General features: G+C 42.1%; 6 protein-coding genes across 11 annotated transcripts; all 6 read left to right on the plus strand.

Moving 5' to 3' along the window:
- The first annotated feature begins 844 nt into the window (after nucleotides 1–844).
- LOC108088569 lies at nucleotides 845–1,638 on the plus strand. The gene is made up of 2 exons (XM_017186416.2): nucleotides 845–1,157; nucleotides 1,244–1,638. The coding sequence occupies exons 1-2, from the start codon at nucleotides 923–925 to the stop codon at nucleotides 1,501–1,503; spliced, it is 495 nt and encodes a 164-aa protein (XP_017041905.1). The 5' UTR covers nucleotides 845–922; the 3' UTR covers nucleotides 1,504–1,638.
- Nucleotides 1,639–3,983: 2,345 nt separating this feature from the next.
- LOC108088580 lies at nucleotides 3,984–4,731 on the plus strand. The gene has a single exon (XM_017186429.2). The coding sequence runs from the start codon at nucleotides 4,066–4,068 to the stop codon at nucleotides 4,534–4,536; it is 471 nt and encodes a 156-aa protein (XP_017041918.1). The 5' UTR covers nucleotides 3,984–4,065; the 3' UTR covers nucleotides 4,537–4,731.
- An 897-nt stretch (nucleotides 4,732–5,628) lies between these two features.
- LOC108088589 lies at nucleotides 5,629–7,151 on the plus strand. Its single transcript, XM_017186439.1, has 4 exons — nucleotides 5,629–5,719; nucleotides 5,776–6,215; nucleotides 6,272–6,413; nucleotides 6,788–7,151. The coding sequence occupies exons 1-4, from the start codon at nucleotides 5,641–5,643 to the stop codon at nucleotides 7,108–7,110; spliced, it is 984 nt and encodes a 327-aa protein (XP_017041928.1). The 5' UTR covers nucleotides 5,629–5,640; the 3' UTR covers nucleotides 7,111–7,151.
- A 368-nt stretch (nucleotides 7,152–7,519) lies between these two features.
- On the plus strand, nucleotides 7,520–10,836 carry LOC108088684. Its single transcript, XM_017186625.1, has 4 exons — nucleotides 7,520–7,783; nucleotides 8,436–9,325; nucleotides 9,956–10,127; nucleotides 10,195–10,836. Exons 1-4 carry the CDS (start codon nucleotides 7,693–7,695, stop codon nucleotides 10,536–10,538), a joined length of 1,497 nt encoding a protein of 498 aa, XP_017042114.1. The 5' UTR covers nucleotides 7,520–7,692; the 3' UTR covers nucleotides 10,539–10,836.
- A 501-nt stretch (nucleotides 10,837–11,337) lies between these two features.
- Nucleotides 11,338–14,384, plus strand: LOC122319770 (serine protease persephone). Of its 2 annotated transcripts, none has more exons than XM_043207513.1 (7): nucleotides 11,338–11,582; nucleotides 12,136–12,226; nucleotides 12,288–12,471; nucleotides 12,538–12,647; nucleotides 12,963–13,246; nucleotides 13,302–13,485; nucleotides 13,823–14,384. In XM_043207513.1, the coding sequence occupies exons 2-7, from the start codon at nucleotides 12,145–12,147 to the stop codon at nucleotides 14,167–14,169; spliced, it is 1,191 nt and encodes a 396-aa protein (XP_043063448.1). In that variant the 5' UTR covers nucleotides 11,338–11,582; nucleotides 12,136–12,144; the 3' UTR covers nucleotides 14,170–14,384. The 2 variants fall into 2 exon arrangements, with proteins under 2 accessions (XP_043063448.1, XP_043063449.1); XM_043207514.1 differs by having other exon boundaries at nucleotides 11,349–11,454.
- An 800-nt stretch (nucleotides 14,385–15,184) lies between these two features.
- On the plus strand, nucleotides 15,185–20,226 carry LOC108088564 (serine protease Hayan). 5 transcript variants are annotated; one of them, XM_043207527.1, is made up of 8 exons: nucleotides 15,185–15,375; nucleotides 16,334–16,419; nucleotides 16,487–16,667; nucleotides 16,817–17,692; nucleotides 17,836–17,888; nucleotides 18,834–19,105; nucleotides 19,169–19,355; nucleotides 19,835–20,226. In XM_043207527.1, the coding sequence occupies exons 2-8, from the start codon at nucleotides 16,341–16,343 to the stop codon at nucleotides 20,179–20,181; spliced, it is 1,995 nt and encodes a 664-aa protein (XP_043063462.1). In that variant the 5' UTR covers nucleotides 15,185–15,375; nucleotides 16,334–16,340; the 3' UTR covers nucleotides 20,182–20,226. The 5 variants fall into 5 exon arrangements, with proteins under 5 accessions (XP_043063462.1, XP_043063460.1, XP_043063463.1 ...); XM_043207525.1 differs by lacking the exon at nucleotides 15,185–15,375 and adding an exon at nucleotides 15,396–15,596; XM_043207528.1 differs by lacking the exon at nucleotides 15,185–15,375 and adding an exon at nucleotides 15,396–15,596 and having other exon boundaries at nucleotides 16,820–17,692.
- The last annotated feature ends 523 nt before the right edge of the window (nucleotides 20,227–20,749 follow it).

Raw genomic sequence — 20,749 nt, forward strand, 5'->3', positions numbered from 1 at the left:
CGCAAAAAAATTCCTACAAATATGTTACTATGCTGATTTAGAAATATTATTAGGACTTTAGATCGTGCAGAATGGCAGAAGTGGTTCTTAATTTAAGCAGGTGATTCAGAACCTATTGTTTAATCGAATGAGCAATATCGATATAGAAGGGTGACAGTGATGGGGCGATTCGTCTCGAAGGTACTCGACGCCCCAGTTCCAGGGAAGTCCGCTGGCGATAAGATTCCGGGAAGCTCTTTCTCTGCGGGAAAGGGGGCAAGTTTCCAACGGAGAGGCGGAGGAGGGGTGGCAATCCTGTGGCCTGAGATTGCGCTAAGTTTCGATTGGCTAATCAACAGCAAATGTGGGAATGTTTGTTGTTTACTTCTGGATACTTCGTACTCCCCCAAATTAGAGCCCTCTCGCGTTATCTTCAGGCCATTGGCACATCGTCGCAGCTGCCGGGATGATTAGATCCCAGCGCAATAACACCAAAATTGTTCAATTTAATTGAATAATTGAAGTGCCAGGGTTTCTTATCAGTGTTATTATTGTTACCCTTTTATGGGGTTGATAAACTTTTAGGGGTTCGCATACCAGAATATATCTTTATAAAAACTAATAATTTTATTTATTATTATTCCTTAATATTATGTTGTTGACTTACTCTTGCTGTTCCAATTGGTTTTTGGTTCTGAGAAAGGGGTTTCCCCCTTCGGTGTTGCCCATTTTCCGGTTTCGGATTAGACATTGTCACTTGCCACTCGAAATTGGCAATGGTGTTCTGATAAGGGGCCAGAAAATGTGATTCAAAGCAAGGCGGCGACTTCCCCTGTTCGGTATAAATAGTTGCCTTCCAGACCTTGGCCATCATTCCGTGACTTTTAAGCGCCGCGACTGGTGATACACAATTACAGTTTACACTTCCCCAATCGCAATCGAGATGTGCAAGTTCAGTTTGATCCTGTTGTCCGTCCTCTTGGGCTGCCTTGTGTCCGGTGGAGCAGCTGGCAAGATTCGCGTGGATAGCCATGAGATCCGGGTGGTGAAGGACATCAATCTGTTTGTCGCCCAGCATCCGGGTCTGCGGGTCCAGGCTTTGGACAAGGAGATCGTGCCGGGAAAGGCGCGTGTTGGAGATCAGACCGTTCGCTACAACCTGGGAGCCCGTATTCCTAGTAAGTATCCCCCTTTCCACCCAAATAAACAAAAAGCAAAGACCTTAACCACTGATTATTAATTAACGAATTTGGCATACTTTCAGGCGATCGTTTGGTGGCCCAGTCAGCCGACACCTTTGAGTATTCCCGCTCGCAGGACGTCAGTCTGCAGCTCACCTATCCGGAAAGTGGCGCTGGATCCATTGTTTCCTATGTGGAGCTGCTGTGCACACAGGATAACAACGATGGAAATGCTTATGTGGTCGCCGGAGGCATCGGCCAGCGATACATCTCCATCATCCTGGAGGCCAGCAACACCAAGAACTTCTCCTACCAGGCTCAGTATTACGGCATGTCGGACTAGGCATCCTCTCCAGCTATTGGATATTTTTTTTTTGCCCTGAAATTTGTGTACCTAGACTACAATCTAAAAGAAATATATGTGTATAAAGGCCGGCTAATGTCGGTATAAATCGTGAGATTACCTCGTTATAAGTAACAAGCATGGTTTTATTTGTGGAGTGAGAACAAGAAAATAATTAGTTAAAAGAAGGAATAATAAAGAGGTCACCAATTCCCCTATATATTTCCCAAAAATAGTTAAATTTTAATTTAAAATAATTATAATTAGAAAACGAGGAACACAATCCCAAATTGTATTTATAAACTTGTAGGTATACGGATAGAGGCATTTTATTCTTAAACTAAGTGTATATAAAACTATTTAATAGTAAAAAGTATATAAACACAATACCTAATCAGAGAGGATGTCGTTATCTTTTGAAGGTGATTCATATAAGTATAAAAGTGGTTCTTAAAACCATATTGTGGGAATTGTATTCAGAATATCATATCTTGGCGTAGGAATGACCAGGTTATTTAAAGTCTGAGTTTTTCCAGCATTATTCATTAGAACAATAATCATATATTTTTTTATTATTTCAGGAATGTGTAATAAATATATTTGAGATAAAAGATAGTTTAGTCCCAAGCTTTGAGATATATTTCATTTTAAAATAGGACGTCTGTTGTTCAACTTATTTCCACTAATTTAGGAGTAGGTCACTCTTCTCTGCTCAATTCTTTTTCTGTGAAGAACTGAATGCCCCTATTGGATTCTATTGGGGATCATATATCATCATAGCCTCGGGCTATTCGCTAATCTCGAATTATTTCAAATGGGTTTCGTCGCTCACGCGCCTTCCACTCGAAACCGATGACAGTTGTGCCATAAATCTGGGACAGCCACTCACCTGAATTTGATTTGGAATCCGATTGAGACGGCGTCATGGAAAGTGAAATGAAAATAGTGAACTCATAAATTCCACCCGGATTTGTCTGCCAAAAAGTCGGACGCACCAAGTTTCTTCTACGAAATTAAGGTACTTACTCTGACGTTGTTGAACTTTCCAGCTATCTAGTCGATTCTTAGGAGGAATTCCCCTGCAACATGAATCACCGACTCGAATCGAACAATAGCTGAACTCCCACGAGTTAATATTGGTCAATTGGGAATTACCATTTGAGCATACTATATGTATTCTAGACGCTCTTTTCCCTGACTTTCTCTTCGATAAAACTGGGGAATTGTGGCTACGTCAATCATGAATCGATTCAGTGCCAATGGCCATGTTGCGTAGACAGGCAATTGACTTTGTAGATAGGGCTATTTGTTTATTAGATTGTTTGCCATTGTGCGCCAATATGCATATCAAGGCTAAGATTGCCGTCGGCCGAATAAACAAACAAACACGCGCCAACTAAGTCTCGGCCCCCAAGAGATGGCCAATAATAATCATTGGTTGGCACTTCCTATTCCCATTCCCATTTTCATTCCCAGTGTTTGTGTTAATCATCAGCGATCAATTGATTTATCAATTGAGACATTCCGAGGTTTCTATTTATAGAGGAGTTTAATTTCAAGTAGCGGAATTATCTAAGTGTGTAACGGCTAGATTAACAAGTTAATCATGATCATCGGCGATCACTTCAGACAATGAAGGTTTCTATTTATGGAGGAGTTAACATTCAAGTGTGTTTATTATCTGTATATGTAAAGGGTTGGGAATTAATGTAGATCATCAGGTTTAATAGGAATTAAATTTAAGTAGGTTAATAACCTATAAATATTGGGAATTAATATAGAAGCCAGTGAAAGTACAGTAGGCAACATTTATAGCAAACTTTTTTATTGTAGTCTAGGTTTGTGACCACAATCAGAACGATAAAAAGCATTGTATAATGTTAATAAAATGTTTTGAGTAAACAATGCAGTAAATATGTTTTCACCAATGTTTAAACATTTTAATACCCAACCGTCTTAATTGTTTTTGTTATGTCCAAGGGAACTAGAAATTTCTGAAAATTATCTATTTATGCTAAAAGTGCCATAAACTCATGAGCAATTTCACCACCCAGAATTATATAAACTTGTGTAGGAAATATTTTTAATTAATAAAGATAATAATAAATGCTGTATAGATTACACAATATTTATTTGCCCCAATTAACTAACTAATCCCATATAAAAGGTACTCCTGTAGCAATAAGAAAAACCTCCGCTGATTCACGAGCTTATTAGAAAACGTGTTCCCACCAAATCCGATCCGATCCATTCCCATCGATACGATTAGTGTAAAGCGGCCTATTTATAGGAACTGATCACAGTATTATGGCCAATTATAAGAGCTCCTGCCGAAATTGCCGTGGTCGATTCCCCGATTCCCGGTGCTTATCGTTCAGTTGTCGAGCCGCCTTATCGAGGAAGTGACCGCCGATAAGGGAGTGGCGTATAAAAACCCTCGCCAGTCGCCAGCACCAGCCAAAATCCAAAAGGCGGTCGAGAATAGTGCATTAGAAGAAGACTCTACACCCCCGAAGAATTCTTTCTTTTTTTTTTTCTGTTGATCAATTGCGTGATTTGAAAATGCTGCTCGTGATCTTACTGCTTTCGGGGATTACGGCTTTGGTGTCCGGACAACCACATGCTCGTGCCAGCGATCTCTACTACACCGATATTACACCCGTCACCGATGACACCAGATACACCGCCCTGAATCCGGATATTCAGCTCCAGGAGATGGACAAGGTGAAGCACTCGAAGGGGAACATTGTCTTTACCTCTGGGGAGAGAACCTCCGGCGATCGGATGATCGTGAATCACTACGATGATGAGAGCTTCTCCATCGCCCAGGATGTGGAGGTGCTGATGAGCTATCCAGCCGGAGCGAGCACCGGAGTTACGCTCACCTGCATCGAGGTCTATGTGGACATGTCGGCGGACGATGCTGGCGGATACCTCAGTAAGGGAGGGATCGGGCAGACCAACGTGGAGATCCTGCTCACCTCCAATTCCACGCGCAGTTTCGTCTACGAAACCTTCATCTATGGCTACTAGGAATAGCTACTAGGATCATCCACTAGGAATTGCTAATACTGCACTTTCAGCCACAATAAAAGTTTCGCTTGGAACCCAACTGTGATCACAATCTCCACAACCTGCCCCTTTCCGCCGAGAGTATTATTAGTCTTAGATCTGTGTATTAAAGAAGGAGCCTCCGCTCCGAGTGGAGCTCCCATGCAAATTCACAAATCCCAACTTGTTTCAATTGTTGTTCCCGAAACCCTAAAACGAGAGAGAGAATAAAGTTTTCCCACTTGGTTGGCGCCCTATCGAAACCAATGCTTTCCAGACAGGTTTTTTGGTCTGGCCAACAAGTCGCGACTCGCGATGTTGCCGATAAGGTTTCATGGGACAAAAACAAGTTCTTTTTGGGGAGTACTTTTCGGTTTATGATTGATTAAATCTTGACTTTTTCTATCAAGAGACCCCAAAACAATTCATCTTATAAAACGTGTTTCTCATTTATTTGGTATTGAAAAACAAATACGATATATTTAATTAAAAAAAAATATAATTATTGGATTAGGTAATTTTACGTAACATTCTTATCGTTAAAAATTAATCACATTTTCCAAAATAAATAAAGTATGAATTGTTTTTTTTTTTGGACAAACAAAAAATAATTAATATTAAAAAATATTAATATTAATAATTTTAATTAAATAATAATAATTTAAATAGTAAAAACGCTTAAAGAACACCACTGTACCTCAGCACGAAATCGAAAGGGCAGGTTTTCTAGAGATTTTATAGAAATAAAAATAATTATTCAATAATGGTACATTGCGCATATTTTGAATTTGTATATGATAAATTAAGAAAGGAAAAGCCGGCTAAATATGTAATTGCCTGCTCAAAATAACAAACAATTATAAACATTGTAAGGAGCAGTTTCCAATTTAAATAAACATGAATACATAATTTATTATCCACGAGTGGTTCTCAGGGTTCACGAAAACGAAGATAAGACCAGCTTGAGAAGGAGGCGTGAAGGAAGTGCAGGGTGATGGGGAGGATGCATTCCATATATAGATTCTCCGAAGCTGAGATTATTCTGCCACTCAGTTGTGTGCGAATCGTGAGAGAAGCTGCATCAGAATGTGGAGATTCCTGATTGTGATTGCTGTGTTTATTGAAACTACGGAAGGGGCGGAGAAATTAGAGGTTTCGCTTAGAGGTGGGTGATCAAACCCCCTTTCTTATCAATTCAAATCCATAAACATTTGACTCTAGAGGGGGATCCCTGTCCCAGTATAAACAACTATCCCGAAAGCAGTTGTCGGAAGAACTGCTCCTCGATGATCCAGAGCCACATTCTCCGGGAGACTCTAACCGAGGAGAATGTGGTGCAGTGCAACGAGATGGAGAAGCTGATCTGCTGTCCCAATCAACCGCCGCAGGATCCCTCCATTATACCCACGATCCCTCCTAAAAGTCCAGGAAATTCCAGTTCCGAGTTGGATCCCCAAACACTTTATCCCCACATGGGATCGTTCCGATATCTTAATGCCATCACCCTGGACTCGTATCTTTATCGCTGTGCAGCTCTGATCGTCAAGCAGAATTTGGTTCTCACTTCGGCCTATTGTGCGGGTTTGGAAGACGTTGTGGAAATGCCAAACCGCTTTCGTCTCGGCCTTGTTAATCCCTTTCAGGAAGAACTTCCCACCAAAGTAAGTTATTTAAGGTTCATTTAAGGGAGTGACCCGCCTGCAAACACCATTTCCAGAATAGCTATGTTCATAACGATGACCTCGTCCTGTTTGGGCTGACTGGTAATTTTAAAATGGAGGCAGTGGCCAAAATCTGCAGGCAGCAGGATATAGACAGCTGTCGAAAGCTGGTGGCTGTGGGTTTCGCCCAAAAAGATGGTGAGTATTTATTTTGAAGTTATTTAATAACATCCAAATTATAACCATCTTAATAAATAATGTAGTATTATGTCTTAAAATAACGTTGCTATAGATAAGTTTATATTTTTCTTACTTAGAAAGACAAGTGTTATTGAATTTTTTTTTGTTTCTAACTCTACAGCTAATGTTACGTTCTTTTCAGTTAAAAAACAAATATAAATATACATATACTACAAATTGTATATTTCTTTTATGTATTCTTAAATATTTCTAAACCTCATTCATTTATATAATATTTTATAATATTTTGCTATACTTTTGAAGTTACTATTGCTGTCTTTTGCATTTAATTTGTTTTTCCTATTAACCTTCCCATGTTAAATATTTTCCAGATGTCAACTGTGAGTGGTTTGAGCAGGAGGTGTCGTTGAAGCCCTTTGGCGAATGCAATGTGGTAACCACCTTGAAGGTCGACGGGGAGTCGCACCTCTGTGTTTACCCCATAAACACGCCGGAAGTCACGAAGGGATCCTGTTTCCGGTGCCTGCGAGCCGGAGCGAGTGTCCTCCACGCGATCCAAGCGGATGGCAGTGTGTGTGCGGCCGGAGTGGCCACGCCCACCGGAGGCGGATGCTATAACATCGGCAGGGCCGATCTCCACTATACCAGTTTGGTCAATCAGTCGGCGTTGGACTTCATCAATGGAAGTCATTAAAATGAGTGATAATCCAGTGGAATAAACTAAGATGAAATTGATTGGTGATTGCTGCTTTTTGAGGGTAGTTATTATTATTTAATTGAGAATTGGGTAATAATTGCACAATGCATGGATGACATAACGGCGAGGTGCTCCCCGAACTCCCTCAGAGGATGTAGTATTTGTTTTCCACGCGGGGTTTCTCCCATCCCCCCGAAGTCAATGACTAACCTTTTCGAATCAATCATGTTGGGTCAACGGTGCTCTTTCCGAAAGATCCCTCGATTTGCTCACTATTTCTCTGTGGGTTTTGATTGTTTTTACGTTATTCCGAAGATCGTTGAACCAGTTGGCCGAGAGAATCGACAGCTCGATTGCTCCGAGAGCCGCGATCGTTCCAGCTGCCAGTTGATCGCCAGCAGCGCCGTCGATCGGTCAGTTTCTCCGGTGGCTCCGAAAGACTCAAAAGCAAAAAACAACAAACAAACCCATCGAAAATCAGGGAAATCGAGAGGAAAAACAACGATAGTTGAATATTCTTGGCAACGAAACCAATCGAAAGCGATCGAAAGCGTTTGGCCAGCAATTGAATTGGGAGCCATGTTTCATCGAGGGACACGAGGCTGTGTTTCAGCCCTGATCTTCACCAGCCTTTGTCTGGGCTTCTGCCGGGGTTACTTCAGTCTGGAGGGTGCGTAATCTATCTATCGCTTGATCTATCAATGATCTATTCCCTTAGCACAGGAAACCAACTTGCAGTAAATTATACTTCCTGAGACGAGCAACTAAGTAGTCAACCCAGCATTCTGTTTTACATTTACCGCTGAGCAATTATTTGTGTTGCCCAATTAGTCGTTGATTTATCGGTTACCCCTCGAACAGTTGCGCTTTTGTCAGTGCAACTTTATCAGCCGAGCCTCTCTGTAACTTGACCTCGTTTTTGGAGAGCTATAAATATCTATGTAGGAGCATATTCCAACCGATAAGGAGATTTATCTAAAACTCCACATTTATAATGAATTTAAATATGTCTTTGGTTGGTTTTGCATCGCTTTTGGTAACCTGAACTGTTGACGAAAAGTAAAAACTCTTTTTAAAAATTTAATTTTTGAATTTTAACAAATATTAAGCCCATAAATAAATACCAAATCCCCCTAATTAAAAAATTAACATTTAAGCGAATGAAAGGCCCTTTAATAAATTCTATTTCTGGAAACATTGCGCATTGCCTACGAACCCCCTAAAAACTCAAGCTATTCCTTGTTACGAGGGATTTTTATATGCTTTCTGTGACATTCTGTATATACTAATTATTTTCTCATTTTTCCCCTATTATTTTTCAGTGGGTGATCCCTGTCCCACGCCCAATTATCGTAGTCGCTGCCAACCCGTTGAAGATTGCGAGACGCTGGCCTCACATCTCCAAGCAGGACGACTCACCACGAGAACTGTGATGAACTGCGGCTTCACCAGTCGCAGCGAGAAGATCTGCTGTCCCGTCGAGGATGCCCAGAGTATGGTGCGGTTGGATCCGCAGGTGGAGACAACCAGGGGAACCACTTCCACTACAAGTACTACTACTACTAGTACTACTACTACTACCACTTCCACCACCACAACAACAACTACAACTACTCCGGCACCAGAACCCTGGCTGAATATTTTCAAGACGGACCGCGATTACGTGGAGCCATCCGTTGGACCCACCCACCGACCGACGAGGGACAGCACCTCACTTAGGAAGAGCTCCGATGGAGACGAGTGCGTGGCTCCCTTGTACGAGGGCCAGTGTCGAGCTGTTTCCGAGTGTTCCAGTGTGAAGCCTTTGCTGGACCAGGGACGACTGCGGGACGAGGACTTCACCACGTGCGAGAATGGAGTACTGGAGGAGATCATCTGCTGCCCGCTCAACCTGCCGCTCCAGCCGCGCGTTCAAACGGTTCCGCGTCTGAGTTTGGGTGGGGATTCCAGCGAAGCCGGTCGCCAGGAGGATCCCCGGGAGGTGGCAGTCATCGCTCGAGCGGATGCCCTCCTGCCACTCTATCGCCATCTGGCCTCGCTGGCCCATCCCAATGCCGCCTTCGATGGGCATCTGCATCACTGTGCCGCCCTCGTTCTGACTCCGCGACTCCTGGTCAGCGCCGCAGGATGCGAGAAGCCCAGCCATGCGGTGTTCGGGGTGGCCGACATGCGGGACCTCGACGCCGACGAGGATTACCTCGCTGACATTGTGGTGAGTGCGATATAAGTCCCCAAAAACACATTACAATTGGATGCAGTTAATCTGACAACACATCATAATACATTTGGATACAGTTTAATGATTATACTTTATTAAAATTTAATCTGAACAAATCGATCAACATTTTTTCATAAAACAAGATTTTATGATAATACAAACAAAATAATTTAAACATTTTCTTCCATTCATATTAAAATTGTAAAAATGATAACAAGAACTTGGAAGCAATAGGAAATAGTTATCAAGCTTGTAGATTTTAGTAAAAATGAGGTAACACGTTAATGTACGGTCTTGTCTACAAAAGTTTTATTAATTATATATTAGCTCAGAATTTAGTTTATATTAATTATTGCTTACATGTTCATTTTGCTCTTTCCCTTTTTTTTTAATTATTCAATTTTAAACATCATTGTGAGTCCATATTCTTTTTTTGTCGATTCTATTATAAAAGCTCTTAGTAATTACAAATTTTTAACTGATTATTACACCAAAATCTTCAGGAATTATATTGTTCTTAAAAAGCTTTAATTAAATACTTATGAAATGTTAGAATTATTGAATAGAGATTTATTGTTTGTTTGTAATTCAATACTTATGGCAATACGAAATCCCTCTTTTTAGCGCCTGGTCCAGTTTCGAAGGGATCTCTCACTCATCCGACTGGAGGATCCCCTCCGCTTGGGCAGTCAGACATCGGCCAATGTGAGTTTGGCTCCCATTTGCAGCCAGTTCGAGCTGACGCGGCTTCAGGTGAGCGGCAGTTTGGTGGCCGTTGCTTGGGGAAAAGGGGAAGGTAAGTGCCATGTTGTGAGACAAATCTCTTCCAGAAGTTCTTATCCACTTGCTCCTATTTTCTTTAGAGACCGACTGTCCGCTTTATGAGATGCCCATGCGATTGCGGCCCACGTGGGTCTGTGGAGATCTGGCCAACTACGGCGGAGTCCAGGAGCTGGGCAGCTCACATCTTTGCCTGGAGCCGATGGTCGGTGACCAGGAATTGCAGCGCTTCTCCAACAGCAGCACCTGCCAAGCCTGCCCGGGATCAGTGGGCAGTGTCCTCCATCTGGTGCGTCCGGGTGGAAGTCGCTGTGCCCTGGGCATCGCCACGCCCACTGGCGCCGATTGCGAGGCGAGAGCCATGTACTTTACCGGCCTGCTTAGTCCGCAATTCAGGCGATTTGTGGAGCAGGAGCAGAGGAATTAATCCTCGACCCACGACAGTCATCTAGGTTAAGTTAGGTCAATCTATACTCAAACTATAGTCATAGATAGAATCGAAACGAAAACGATGCAATTTAACAAGCAAGGCCACACTGGCAGCTTGTCCAAAGGAGAAGTAGTCATACGCCTGGTCACATTGGAAAAGATTTAAGCTTTACAGCAACCTCTACATGCCTAAGATTATATCAGAGAACATTTTTTTAAACCTCAAAGTAGCTTTAAAATTAGGCTAAGAATAATGTGAATAAAATATATATTTATTAAAGTATTTATAAACCTGAGATACTGAAGGAGGAAACGGCGCATTGGATCATGCTAAATATAAAGCGATGCATAAATTTGCAAGTCTGTATACACAAAACCGATGAGTTTACTTACGTTGTTTTTGCATAAATTAAACACTTGTAAATCCAGTAAGCTGCAATTAGCATCCGCTTGCCAACCAGTGTGATTCCCTTTTCGCCATTTTTTTTATTTATTTTTAATTCGCAGAAACTGATTCATGTTTTGTTCACTTGGCATAAACTACGTGATGTACTTAAAAAATCATAATTAAATCGGCTGGCTCGCCTACTTATGTTTATCTGTTGAATAAAGCCTTGCTCGTGTTTCCGATTATTTCAGATCGGTTGTAGTACTGATTCGAAATCAAGTGCCGGAGGCAAAAACCGGTTGGAGAGCGGAGTGATCATGAGCTATCAGCTGCCTTGGCTTCGTAGACCCGGCTCCATCACATTTTGCTCCGCGATTCAGTTGAGATTCATTTGCGATTCAGTTGAGATTCAGTTGCATAGGTGATGCCTTTCTGAGCGGTCAGAATCTCGAACGCCGCGTTTAGTTCTGAATTCTGAGTCTCTCCTTCGATTGCCACCGGTTTTTCAGCTCAATTTGCTTCACTGGTGTGCATTATTGATTAATTGTTTTGTTTTTTGTTTTTGTTAATTGCTTTCTGATTGCCGCACTCGAAGTGCTCACTGCACTCGCACAATTCCCTTATCAAAAAGCTGGCCTAAGGTCGTGTTAAAAGGTGGGTTTCGTCGAGAAAACCTTTGAATAGTGAGAACAATGAGACAGCACTCTATCCGAAAAAAATATTGCGTACTACCCTTATCGTAGACAAATCCGCGCCACAAATAGTTTGGTAGCTTTCCGATATCAGCTAAAAATACGCGTAGGAGTGATTGACACAACAGAGATTGCAGGCGCCAAAAAAGAGGTGAATCAATCGATCCAACCTGTTTATGTTTTCTGTCAAGTGGCGGACTACTATATCTGGGAAGATAACCTTGATTTTTACCTTCTTACTTGGCTTTCTAAGACAGAGACTGCGACTGAGTGATTCTGATTGCAAAAAAACTGAAAATAAAGTATCTCATTGAAGAACTTTCGTATCATCTTAGACTTAATACCTTTTGTTTGAAATCTTTGAGGTGTAAAAAGCTGTCTATAATAACTACTATATTTAAAGTCTTACAAATTATCAAAAAGATGCGCTAATTTGTTTACCAGATTAACATGTTCAAAAAGATAGAATAAATGTAAATTCTATATCGTAATTTATTTGTAAATTTATGTTTCAGTCAATTAAGATGCCATTTAGCCAGAAAATCATGATTTTTCTCGCTATTATCCTGCTTTCAATATGTTCTTCTATCGATGGAGCGGCAAGAGGTAAGAACTTACTAAGCCAAGGCCAAATCAAATAGCTTTGTCAGTCTCCTGGTCTTTTCAGTGGGTCAGGCGTGTAAGGTTACGGATACTTTGCCAGGAGTCTGCAGCACCTCCTCTGATTGCGAACCAGTGATCGATGCCTATATAAAGTCGGGGATCCTGACACTCAACGATGTGCCCAGCTGTGGCCTCGGTGCTTGGGGAGAAATCTTCTGCTGTCCCACGACTCCATGCTGTGGAAATAGGTAAGCCCCAAACAGGATTTCAATAAGAAACAATAGAGAAAATCACTTAAATATCCTTTCTTTCAGCACTTCAACTACCGTTCCCACAAATACAACTTTGAGCACTTCGACGGCGAGAACAATTCAGCGTCCCAACGTTCGAGTGGATGTGCCCACCGATCGCCCATCAGTAGCAGGTTGGTTTGGGTGCTTAATCAATCAGTGATTGATGATCAATGATCAAATATATGCAATAAGCGATTGGTATTCAATAATCAAGTGATCAATAATCGAGTAAACAATACTCTTGTGATCATAAGTCGTTATATCAATAATCAGAGATCAGTGTTCAGTAATCAACCGTAAAGTGATCAGTGTTTAGGCGATAAGTATTGAAGTGATCTATATTCAAGTAACAAACGATCAATAATTATGTGATCATCCTGTAGTGTTTCTATATATATATATCCTTAATTGAAATAAATTTAATTAAACTCCTTTTCCTTTTACAGCCTGCAAACAGATTCGAGAGCAGAGGCAGAAGAAGAAGGGCAACGCACTGGTCATCCACATCGTTGGTGGCTACCCCGTCGATCCTGGAGTCTATCCCCATATGGCGGCCATCGGCTATATAACTTTTGGCACCGATTTCCGGTGTGGCGGATCGCTAATCGCCAGTCGGTTTGTCCTCACGGCCGCCCATTGTGTAAATACCGATGCAAATACACCAGCTTTTGTTCGTTTGGGAGCGGTGAATATCGAGAATCCTGATAAAAATTTCCAGGATATCGCTGTGGTAAGTTGCAATCCATATGCTTTATATTTGGGTATCTAAAATCCTCTATTTTTAGCGGAGTGTAAAGATCCATCCGAGTTATTTGGGTGGCAAGTACAACGACATCGCCGTCTTGGAACTTGAAAAAGATATAGTCGAAACGGATAACGTTCGTCCCGCCTGTCTTCACACGGATCCCGACGATACTCCGCCGGGTGCCAAGTACTTCGTCGCCGGCTGGGGAGTCCTAAACGTCACCAGTAAGTCCGCAAAAAAAAAAAATATAAAAAATATAAAAGAGATTCAGTATATTTCAAATCCAGAAAGATACAAATAAATATCAAAAATATAATAATTATCTTGAGTGTCCCACAAAATTTGAATGCATTTTGATGTTCTTCCGATGATAAGTCTTCCGACTTTAGAACCCTGTTCTTTGTTAGGTTCAAACTGTCAAGATAAAGTTGAAGAGTATTTATTATGAAGTAAATGAGATATAAAATGTCTTTGTTTTTGATTTTATCAATTTTATTTATTGTGCATTGCATTATAAACCTAATATCCATGGAAATTGATTTGTTTTTTAATTTTCCTCAGCTCGGGCGCGTTCGAAGATCCTTTTGCGAGCCGGTCTGAATCTGGTGACCCTGGAGCAGTGCAACATATCCTTTGCGGAGCAGCCGGGTTCGGTTCGGGTCCTGAAGCAGGGCGTGATCGATTCACTACTGTGCGCCATTGATCAGCGGCTGATAGCAGATGCCTGCTCTGGAGACTCTGGAGGTCCTCTGATCCAGGAGCTCAGCGCGGATGATGGCATGTACAGCATCATGGGCGTCATCTCGTCGGGATTCGGATGCGCCACTGTGACACCGGGTCTCTACACGCGGGTCTCCTCCTACCTGGACTTCATCGAGGGCATCGTCTGGCCAGACAACCGAGTCTGATTTTGATGAATCTCCCTCGAATTAGGATCAGGAATGCCCGGCAGCTACAGGACGTCACATTGGATTGAATTAAATTTTAAGAGCTTAAGAGCTAGACTCACCAAAATTGGCATACTATAAACCCATCTGTGATCTCTAGGTGCACCGCGATCCAATCGATTTGATACCAATAAACATACACTAATTTATGAAGGAGCATGGCTCTAAAAATTTAATTTAATATTTTTCGAATCCCTTCTGATTTGTACGCAAAGTAGATTTATTATTTTTTGCACATTTTATTTGGGTAAAATCAATATTCTTCTGTCTCTTCAATATCATTAATGTTTTCCTTTACAAAGATTAGAAACATAGTTAAAGAAACTTAATCAGCTCAGATGCAGTAACTAAGAGCTGTCAAAGTTTTTTGAGCGGATTGAAGGACTTTTATCTTTGGCGGCATTTACTAAATGGAAATGAAAATATATTTTGCTGTGAGTTGATTAATGCATTATGCCTGCAGTTCCTGAGATTTTTAATTTCTTTTATGCTGATCATTACCTGATATACATAAATATGTAGTGACGAGTATCTACAGCGTTCTCTCTTTGGTTTTTGAAATCGCTTTTCTAAGTTTAGAGATTTTTGACCTACCAAGATTTGGTTTCAAATTGAAGTTTGTTTAGAAGGGATTGGCAAGGGCAAAGAAATTATGGAGTATGGAAGGACTACTCCCATTACAGGGTATCCTGCAGTCTAGAGCCTCCACCGCCGATCGGTTCCCACTTGCTAATTGCAGGCTTCTTTGTGTGCTTTGTGCCCCGTCGTTCGGATCTTTCGGATCGTTCTGCGATTCTGTGAATCTGCGAAGTGCTGGAATGGGGAGGGAAACCGGTTCGCCGCTCATCGGCATCGCCATCGCAAGCGGTAGCGGTAGCGGATTGGATTGGAGCGGAGCGGAGTGGGGCTGAGCGGCTTTTGGGTGCCAGTTGCTATCAGCTGGCTGAAGCGGCGCTTCTTGGCCGCCGTTCCAAAAACCAGGGCTTCAGTTGCTCGGGCGAAGCGTTGCTGAGCGGTCAGAGTCAGCCAGTCCAGCTACTAGCTACTAGCAACTAGCAACTAGCCACTAGCCACTAGCCACTAGCCACTAGCCATCCCGCCGCGATTCGAGTGCTTCAATAGCCACCGGTTTTCAGCTTTATTGGCTCCGCTGGTGTGCTTTTTGCGGTATTTTTTATTTATTTATTTTTTTTTTTTTTCGTGATTGCCGCTCGGTTTTTCGGATTTGTTTTGTTTTGTTTGGGTTATTTTTTTCAACAAGTATATATTTTTTGTGTTGTGCTGTGCTGTGTGTCGCGGATTTGTGCTAAACGCACCAAGTAAACACCATCAATACGTAAATACACGTACTCCCCTTATCAGAGACCGAAAAAAAGGTCGTGTCAAAGGTGCGTTCGATAAGGTGGACAGTGGGTGGGGATTATACATTGAGTGCTCCACTTTAATTATTTTTTTTTGCGTGTTCGGAAAGGGAAAATTACGCCGGAAAGCCGGAAGCTGATTATCAGTTTACATACACAAACTTTTGAAGGGTTTAACAATTAGGTAAACAACAGTTTGCACTCGAAGTGATGTCACGGAGCTTCATTGTTGCACGCGTCAGTTTCCACTGGTAATAAAAAAAGGTGAAAGATGGTTTTGCCAATTAAATAAAATTCTTGTCAGGTGTTAGTTGGCTATCTCTAGATCTCCGAAGAAGGTTCGGTATCTTCGGTCTTCAGTCAGTGGTACAATCCCAGCAGAATGATAAACGACCGGCTTCCCAAAGTGATTCATCGTTCGATCTCACCTGGTGAAATTCTCACAATCAACTGGCAATAACTTTCCGCCAGCTTACCATCCAAAGCGTAGAGAAGTCTGTGGATTTATAGAGCGCCTTTGTTTACATATTGTAGTAGAATCTTAAGTGGGTCAATGGCAATTTCAGTTCAGTTTAATCAGCTGAAAGAGGCCAGCTCCGATGAATAGAACAGAGCGCACAGGTTTTTCCGCTTTCTTCGAGGGCTTCCCCTTCCGCCGCGAAAATGTTTTTCAACTTTGATTCGAGTAGATAATTATATAAATTAGGTTAAAAGGGAAACCGAATTGGGATTCACTCACTAATGAACTGTGGGAATTTCTATAGCTGACCAATGATGCGTTGGGCGAGAAGGTGCTTTCCACTGGGCTTCCTGTTGATCGTTGCCTCGGTTCATCAATCTTTCGGGGATGGTATGTAGGATATCCCTTGGCTCACCAACTAGATAAGGGATCTAGCTTCTTTTGGTTCCTTTTGCAGAGGGCGATCCTTGCCAGGTGAAGTCGGACATTCCGGGCGTTTGCCGTGCTTCCTCCGCCTGCGAAAATATCGAAGGATACATCAAGGCGGGATCTCTGTCCACCAGTCAGGTGCCAAGTTGCGGATTCGGTGCTCGGGAGGAGATCATCTGCTGCCCCACCACCGCCTATCCACCCACTGAGTAAGCGTGTCCTTGCCAGCATTTCGTTTGTTCGTCCTTTGGGTTTCTTATGTTTGTGTGTGTGTGTCCCGCCTGCGCTCTGTGCCCGCCGATGTTGCATGCCATTTGGTCGTCTGACTTCCAGGACTAACCCCCTCTCAATTCCGCAGCAGAGTTAACCAGTTCGAGGTTCCCCAAACGAGTTCCGAACGCAGCAGGTTGCCGGATCGAGAGGCAGAGATCCTGAATCCCACAACAACAACCGAAAGATCGCAACCGGATCGCCAGTCGCGATTGGATAAGAACCAGAACTTCTTCGACTTCAACAAGCTGCTCAGCACCACAACTGCCAAGCCGCAGAGGAGCCACGAGTCCTTGAAGTCCTTGCCCAACCAGCAGTCCATGAATATCCCCAATCACCCATCAATGCCAAACCACCAGATTCGGAATACACCCGATCAGCAGACTATGAATATTCCCACCCATCAATCCAATCAGCAATTTATGAATACACCAACCCATCAATCCATGAATATGCCCAACAACCAGCCGATAAACAATCCCAGCCACCAATCCATGAAGATGCCCACCCATGAATCCAACAAGATGCCCATTCAGAGCGTTGGCGGTTGGGGAATAGCTCCGCCAAAAGATAGACATCCAGCCACCACGCAAAGATCTCGAATGGATCAGCAATGGGGCTGGGATAGCCGAGAGCCAAGGATCGTCAATCGCCCATTGACCACTCCTCGTTCGATGGCCCAAAATCAGCAGAATGGCGATGGTAGTCTCATCCATTTGGTCAACGATCGCCTGAGGGAACAGGGAATGCATATCGAACCGGCACGCGAAGTCCAGGTGGTGGAAACAACGCCCTCACCAGTAATGGATCCCTTCGAGCCCTATAAGTTTAGGGGAGCGGAATCGGAAACGGATGCTCAACCACAACCACAACTGGAGCCAGAACCCCAACCACAACCTTGGAGGGAACCCGACAATGATTTGGAGCCCAGTTCAACGCCCAGTTCCTTTGAGGCAGTCGAGCGGTTTGTCTGAGATTAGTTTTGGCATGGACATCAGTTGGCCTCAGCCAGGGATCCGCATGTAGTCTCTGTCTCAGGCGGAACTCATCCTTACCCCTTTATTAAAAATGTATTTTCTTTTATTTTGCCTTCTCCATTTTTACCAGTCCGAACACCTCGAGGGTCAATGTTCCGGATAAAGAGCGACCAGCGGTGGCAGGTGAGTCCTATGCCACATTAACTTATTATTTCGATTATTTAGCCAATAATAAAATTATTTAGCTATAGTTCAAAATAAAAAACAAGAAAGTATGCAATTTGGACTAGGAAATCATGAACTTTTTTTAGACTTATAGGTTTTTTTTTAATTACAAAAGTATTTAAGTATCCAGATCATTGATAAAAATTTAAGCATTTTTTTTTGGGGAATTTGTTTAAACTTTTTTAGGCGGCTATAAGTTTTGCAACACAAATTGGATAATTGTTTTTTTTATTTAAAAATAGTAATGGTTTAGAGCAGTGTTTCCCAAACTTGTCGGGACCGCGACCCACCAACACAAAAAATTGCAAGATCTATATGACAATTAGTACCCACAAAAAATCTACCCGCGACCCACCAGTGGGTCGCGACCCACACTTTGGGAAATACTGGTTTAGAGTATTTATACAACAGTTATGAAGCAGCAATTAGCCGATAAAAATATATATAGCTTAAATAAAAAAGTACATCTAAGTAAAGGTCATAATGAAAGCAGTTTCCTGCACGCTCAAATTTTTAAACGTAAACAAAATTATAGAAATAATAATCATTGATTAATGTGCAAAAACAAAACGACACTTGAAGACTTATTAATTAAATCGGAAATTTACTGTTAAACGGAAAATATAAAATATGTGAATACGTAAAATATCGATACTATCTTGGCTTTTAAACAATATTAGCTAATCCGCAACTCAATTAAAACCTAGAATCTTATTTATAATTTTGATGGCTAATTTTTACTAGTTTTGATATTAGTACCTAATATAACTTTCGTAAAAGCTTTCGATTTTTTAATTGAATATGTTTTTAACACTTATACAAACCGATAAGCCCATATATTATAGTATATAGACCTATTAATGTTTTATGTGGATTACGATTTCGGAATACTTCTCTTAATAGCCTGTGCGAAAATCCGATCCGGCGGACGGCCTTTAACGGCGCACATCCTGGGCGGAACGGCGGTGGACCCTGGCGTCTATCCCCACATGGCGGCCCTCGCCGGCAAGAACTTCGACTTGTATGGATTCCACTGTGGCGGATCCCTCATCGCCAGTCGGTTTGTCCTCACCGCCGCCCATTGTGTGAACAGCGATGAATACGAGGCGAGTTTCGTTCGTTTGGGAGCGATCGCCCTCGACAATCCAGCGGCAGGATACCAGGACATCAATGTGGTGAGCCCTTGAAGGACCCCAATCCCTTTCCCTTCGATTCCCTAAACGATATTCCAACCGCAGACGCATGTGAAGATACATCCGAACTATGTGCCTGCCAGCAAGTACAACGACATCGCCGTCCTCGAGTTGGCCCAGGATGCCATTGTGTCGGACACCATCGCTCCTGCCTGCCTCTACACGGAGCCCACATTTTCTCCAGCGGGCCGCAAACTCTTCGTCGCCGGCTGGGGCACCATGAACAGGACCAGTAAGTTGTGGATAGAACATCCATTGAAAAACTAACACTAGCTCCAAAAAGAATTCATTTTTTATTTCTTGAGACAAGCTAATACTAATAATACTACTAATACTAATACTAATATTATTTTCAAAATAAATTAGCAAATAAATATATTTTTTATTTAGATAGAAGGTAGTTCATGTTGCAAGTATAAATATATTTAAATGTAATCAAAGTATTATTCTTATATTTAAGTAATATATTCTTAGTAGTTTGCAGGCATGATAAAAACCATAGATCGACTTGTTTTTAATTCAGCTTATAAATGCCTATTTTTATGATCTTTATGATTAGTTTTCATGTTGGCTTTTGAGTTTTTATTTATTTTTATTTGAGTTTACGAAACAGAAAGATAATACACAGTTTAATAGTAGCATACATGTTAATGTTAAATTTGATAAGCTGCATTTAGATATTTATCCCCTGGTTTCTGCTCTCCTCTCCAGCTCGCGCCAGATCGAACATCCTGCTGCGGGCGGAGCTGGATCTGGTGCCGTCGGACAAGTGCAGCGCCGCCTTCGCGGAGCAGCCGACCGCCAAGCGGCAGCTGAAGATGGGCGTGATCGAGTCGCTGCTGTGTGCGACGGACAAGAAGCTGGTGAAGGACGCCTGCCAGGGCGACTCGGGGGGTCCGCTCATCCTGGAGGAGAACGAGGTGGACGGCTTCTTCTCGATCCTGGGCGTCATCAACTCCGGCTTCGGATGTGCCACCAATACGCCGGGTCTCTACACGCGAGTCTCCTCCTTCCTGGACTTCATCGAGGGCATCGTGTGGCCGGCCAACCGCGTCTGAGGATTCATTTGATCTGCAATAAACTTAGTTCGAACTGATGGTGAATTCCCAGTGTTTTTCTATTTCCTTTCAATTATTTGGTGATTTTGATTTTTAAGTATTTTGGGCACCACAGAAATTTGTTCACTGTTTTTTTTTTTACTTTTTTATTTATTTTTTTTTACGTTATTAGGAAAAGGGAAAAGGGTTGGATAAAGGGCGATATTAGTTTTAGTTAGTTATCGAATTCAAAAAATACATTTTAGTAGTATTTTTGCTGTCTTATTTTATTAATATTTAAACAAAAGAATTAAATAATTAGAAAAATACTACAGTTTTCTGGTTTAAAAATAAAACTGAATTTTGAAAATTTGGAAAGATTGAAAAATGATTTTTGACCTTTATAAATGGACCTATAAACCCATAACTTTTTTTCACGCCTATTGGAAAATATGATCAAATCTGCTATTGAAGGGTATTTTGAAGCTAGCCTCTCCCGCCAGCTGTTTCTTGGCATCCCTGGTTTTGGGGCAACTGTCAGACTGTCGCTGTCTACCCTTCACACGCTCGTACGTAAACATTGGGGAGA

The sequence above is a fragment of the Drosophila ficusphila genome, unplaced genomic scaffold, assembly GCF_018152265.1.
Source record: "Drosophila ficusphila isolate 14025-0441.05 unplaced genomic scaffold, ASM1815226v1 contig_198, whole genome shotgun sequence".
In the NCBI taxonomy this organism is placed as follows: Eukaryota; Metazoa; Arthropoda; class Insecta; order Diptera; family Drosophilidae; genus Drosophila; species Drosophila ficusphila.

Coding starts and splice junctions, on each gene's coding strand:
- LOC108088569 (XM_017186416.2), top strand. CDS start 923: ATGTGCAAGTTCAGTTTGATCCTGTTGTCCGTCCTCTTGGGCTGCCTT. Junction 1,158..1,243: donor CCTGGGAGCCCGTATTCCTA/GTAAGTATCCCC, acceptor GCATACTTTCAG/GCGATCGTTTGGTGGCCCAG.
- LOC108088580 (XM_017186429.2), top strand. CDS start 4,066: ATGCTGCTCGTGATCTTACTGCTTTCGGGGATTACGGCTTTGGTGTCC.
- LOC108088589 (XM_017186439.1), top strand. CDS start 5,641: ATGTGGAGATTCCTGATTGTGATTGCTGTGTTTATTGAAACTACGGAA. Junction 5,720..5,775: donor ATTAGAGGTTTCGCTTAGAG/GTGGGTGATCAA, acceptor ATTTGACTCTAG/AGGGGGATCCCTGTCCCAGT. Junction 6,414..6,787: donor GGGTTTCGCCCAAAAAGATG/GTGAGTATTTAT, acceptor AATATTTTCCAG/ATGTCAACTGTGAGTGGTTT.
- LOC108088684 (XM_017186625.1), top strand. CDS start 7,693: ATGTTTCATCGAGGGACACGAGGCTGTGTTTCAGCCCTGATCTTCACC. Junction 9,326..9,955: donor ATTACCTCGCTGACATTGTG/GTGAGTGCGATA, acceptor CCCTCTTTTTAG/CGCCTGGTCCAGTTTCGAAG. Junction 10,128..10,194: donor TGCTTGGGGAAAAGGGGAAG/GTAAGTGCCATG, acceptor TATTTTCTTTAG/AGACCGACTGTCCGCTTTAT.
- LOC122319770 (XM_043207513.1), top strand. CDS start 12,145: ATGCCATTTAGCCAGAAAATCATGATTTTTCTCGCTATTATCCTGCTT. Junction 13,247..13,301: donor ATTTCCAGGATATCGCTGTG/GTAAGTTGCAAT, acceptor CTCTATTTTTAG/CGGAGTGTAAAGATCCATCC. Junction 13,486..13,822: donor GGGAGTCCTAAACGTCACCA/GTAAGTCCGCAA, acceptor AATTTTCCTCAG/CTCGGGCGCGTTCGAAGATC.
- LOC108088564 (XM_043207527.1), top strand. CDS start 16,341: ATGATGCGTTGGGCGAGAAGGTGCTTTCCACTGGGCTTCCTGTTGATC. Junction 16,668..16,816: donor ACCGCCTATCCACCCACTGA/GTAAGCGTGTCC, acceptor TCAATTCCGCAG/CAGAGTTAACCAGTTCGAGG. Junction 19,356..19,834: donor GGGCACCATGAACAGGACCA/GTAAGTTGTGGA, acceptor TCTCCTCTCCAG/CTCGCGCCAGATCGAACATC.